At 49.9% G+C, this 3,745-nt stretch overlaps 1 protein-coding gene across 1 annotated transcript; it reads right to left on the bottom strand.

Annotated features, from left to right (window-relative positions):
- Positions 1-301: 301 nt before the first annotated feature.
- LOC111092093 (interferon regulatory factor 3-like) lies at positions 302-2,186 on the bottom strand. Its single transcript, XM_038529576.1, has 2 exons — positions 1,887-2,186; positions 302-1,788 (listed from the first exon to the last, which is right to left on the bottom strand). The coding sequence occupies exons 1-2, from the start codon at positions 2,184-2,186 to the stop codon at positions 1,636-1,638; spliced, it is 453 nt and encodes a 150-aa protein (XP_038385504.1). The 3' UTR covers positions 302-1,635.
- Positions 2,187-3,745: the final 1,559 nt, after the last annotated feature.

Genomic DNA, 3,745 nt, shown 5'->3' with positions numbered 1-3,745 from the left:
CAAACTCAACCACTCCTTGTCCCTGGCTTAGTACTAAAAAAAAGGCTTGGATTCTAAACGAACTTTACCATTTTGGCATTATCTATTGAAATTTTATTTTTTTAATATTTTATTTTTTTAAAAGATTTTATTTATTTATTCATGAGAGACACAGGGAGAGAGGCAGAGACATAGGCAGAGGGAGAAGCAGACTCTCTGTGGGAAGCCTGATGTGGGACTCAATCCCCAGACCCCGGGATCATGGTCTGAGCCTTAGGAAGGCAGATGCTCAACCACTGAGCCACCCAGGTGTCCCATCTATCGAAATTTTAAATGTGTTTCTTTTTACTCAGTAATTTCCCATTTAGAATTTTATTCAAGAGAAATGCCCACAAAATATGCAAAGATACAAACAAGGGTATTTACTGTTTCATTGTTTGTAATTAAAGATAAATGGAGCTAGCTGAAATATCCAGAAGGAAGGGACTGGGGAAGTCATACAGAGGAATAAATAGGTAAAGTTGTATACACTGACATGGATATAATGGAAAAGAAGTCTGTAGGCAGTGCTCATCACACTTATGATATTACAGAAAGATTTTGTAAGGACAGACATCAATGACTGCAAAACTCAAATGCATAAGGGGGCCAGACTGGTTTTATAAATGGGTCAGGTAGGGACTGTGACAACCTTGAGAACACACCCTATGTGAAAGCAACTGACACCACTGACGGCACTCGGCTTCAGCTAATCTCTGCTAATGAGTTTGCAGATCTTTGGATTTTGCCTGAAAACCTATAAATCATGGTATTTTTCATGCTACTTTGTGATAGCCTATTTACTTCTCTGCCACCTTGAAAGCTCCACGAACATATTTCAGTTGAACCTCCTGATTTTTATTTTGTAGCAACCATTAGAAATACTTAAAATATATTGTAAGTGCTCATCTGTGAACTGGATTTGCCTTGTAGACTCCCCACCTCTAAAATATCCTTAGCAATGGCTATCTCTGAAGAATCATATTTTGGGACAATATCAGAGTATGGTCTTCCACTCTTCTATCTACACAGAGCTTTAGATTTGAGGGTGTGTTTGTTTGGCCACGGCAAGGACCAGTTTACTGGTAGAGGTAAGGGGCAAGGGATCTTTACAATAAGGAGTGAGGGCTCAGGCCTCCCCTGCGAACTAGAAATTCATTCCTCCACCAGGTTCTGGAGGTAGGCCTTGTCCTGGTGGAAGGAAGGGGAGAGTGGGCAGCTGTTGGAAATGTTAGGTCCACAGTGCTCTGTAGAAAGGCTGCGTCCCCTAATAGGGCGGCGTCTAGCAGGGCCCTGAGCCACACGGGAACAACCTTGTGCATCACAAGCCTCTTGATCCATAGCTGGTCCTGGGGCCGTGACTCTCCTACGGAGAAACAGAGGGTGTAGCTTGTAGGAGTGTCCACTTCTTCCGTGATAAAGACGATCAGATCAGGAGAGCGCCCTGGTCAGACATGCTTCCTTTCCTGTTCCTGGAGACCTCGCCGTTGGCCAGTGACCACTACCAGGAAGGAGCTTCTGGCTCAGCGCCCAGTAGCCTCTGGGCCTAGAGCACATGATCCACCCTCCACCAGAAGGCAGCGCCGCACAAGTCTCACGTGGCGGGTCATGCCCCTGTCAAGGGCTTATTAGCTGCCCAGGGCATGTCCCATCCCCTGCTTCTGACCCCACTGGCCGTGGGTCGGTAGAGCAGAAGGCAATTGACTGGAAGACCTGGCGCTCGGGGAGAAGGTAGTAAAAGGCGGAACCTCGAACTTCCACTCTGAGCAGCTGCAGCAGCGACATGAAGGGGGAGACCGAGAAATGTAGGGGCACCACTGCCCCGGCCCCAGGCCCTCGCCCCCCCCCCCCCCCACGGTGGCACTCACCTTCCTCCCACGCATCCACAGCCACCTCAGGGGGGTTTCGGTAGGTTCCGAGTTTGAGCAGGTAGCAGAGATGCCCAAGCTGGGGTTGGGCAAGAGCTGAGGGGGGGCTCGAGGCCCCCCCCCGACACCTGCGAGCGGGGCCAAGACCATGTCCCTCAGTAACTCCTCCCGGATGTTCTCTGGGTAGCAGACGTACGGCTCTGCCCTCGTGTGGAGGGGGATCCGGCTCAGGAAATTCTCCTGAAACTTGCACACGTCGCGCGCACCTCGGGGCCGGGGGGGTGGGGGTCCTCGCCCCATCCTCGCGGTCTTCCGCTAAGTGCTACCCTCCCTTCCGGTGGAGGGCGGGCCGGAAATTCCCCTTCCGGGTCGGCGGGTCGGCGGGTCGGCGGGTCGGGGTCCGCGTGCGGGCTGCGGGGGCCTCGGCTCAGGTGTGGGAGGGGGGGAGCTGTGAGAACGCATTTGCAGTGGCCTCGTGCTGAGACGTTCTGGGCCAAAGTGAGTTTGGAGATTAGTTCAGACTAGAACCAGTTCCGGGAGTTTGCCTCGCGTTGGTTTTGTCACCCGTCTCAAGAATCTGCAGTTTGGTGGTTACCCCCTGGGCTCATCCAGATACATCCAGATAATGACAAGGGAGTCCTCTAAATAATGTTTTGGACTAGGGTTTCTGTCGCCTTGAGGTACTTCTGACCACGTTGGACCCTGTGAGTCTCTGGCAGTGGCAACAGCATCTTAAAGATGTCGGGAGAGGACAACCCCATCTCTTCCGGTGCATCTGGAGCTTGCGGGGAAATTCCTAGGGGAATCATCATTCATTGATTGACTCATTCATTCAGCGAAGATGTTTGGAGTCTTTACCATGTGCCTGGACGCTGTTGGGACACGGAAACCTTTGCTGCGGCTGGCGACCTTGAAGACTTTGAATGTGATACTGAGCAAACAGACAATCACAACAGGGTGAAAAGCTGCGTGATGAGGTGCTGTGGGAGACCCCTTGGAAACCAGGAAGCACTTCCCTGAAGACGCGGCACCTGGGCTGAGTGTTGAGGGAGGTGCGGGAGGAGGTAGCCTGGTGAAGAAATGGAGGTGGGAATTCCAGGCTGAGTGGGCTTGAAGGCAGGAGAGGACCTGGGACCTTCTGGGAACAGACTAATGTTGTTTGTTTTTTTTTTTTTAAGATTTTATTTATTTATTCATGAGAGACACAGAGACACAGGCAGAGGGAGAAGCAGGCTCCATGCAGGGATCCCGACGTGGGGCTCGATCCTGCGAGTCCGGGATCATGCCCTGAGCCAGAGGCAGAGGCGCTTAACCCCTGAGCCACCCAGGCGTCCCCAGACTAATGCATTCTCTATAGCCTGAGCACGGAGTTGGGGTCAGGACAAGTCAGGCTTCAGGACTGGAGTGTGGGCAGGTACCTCATCATAAGGGTTTGATGAAGTATTCTGGGATGCCTGGGCTCCATCCTAAAAGCAGCTGAGAGTCATATACAGGTTTTAGGCTAGGGAGGTTTTGGGAGCTGTTTTGTATATTTATGTCAACAAATATTTTCATCTAGAGTTTTCATTTTTTATGTTTCCTTGATTTTGTGAACCAAGGGGGAAATGCTGTGTGTTTAAGTGAAAAGGAAAAATGACCTTTTTTTTTTTTTTTTAAAAAAAAAACAAAAACAGAAAGCCTCTAGGGCCACCTAGCTGATTCGGTTACCTGAATTCAGTGACTCTTGATCTCTGGGTCGTGAGTTTGAACCCCACGTTGGGTGCAGAGATGACTTAAAAATAAATGAACTTCAAACAAACAAAATTCTAAGAAATGATGGCTGAGAAATTGTAGTTTCTAAGTTTTAAACCTTCTTGTCC

The sequence above is a fragment of the Canis lupus genome, chromosome 2 (assembly GCF_011100685.1).
Source record: "Canis lupus familiaris isolate Mischka breed German Shepherd chromosome 2, alternate assembly UU_Cfam_GSD_1.0, whole genome shotgun sequence".
Lineage (NCBI taxonomy): Eukaryota > Metazoa > Chordata > Mammalia > Carnivora > Canidae > Canis > Canis lupus.
The sequence above is the reverse complement of the archived record's forward strand: the minus strand, read 5'-3'. Positions and strand labels throughout refer to the sequence as shown.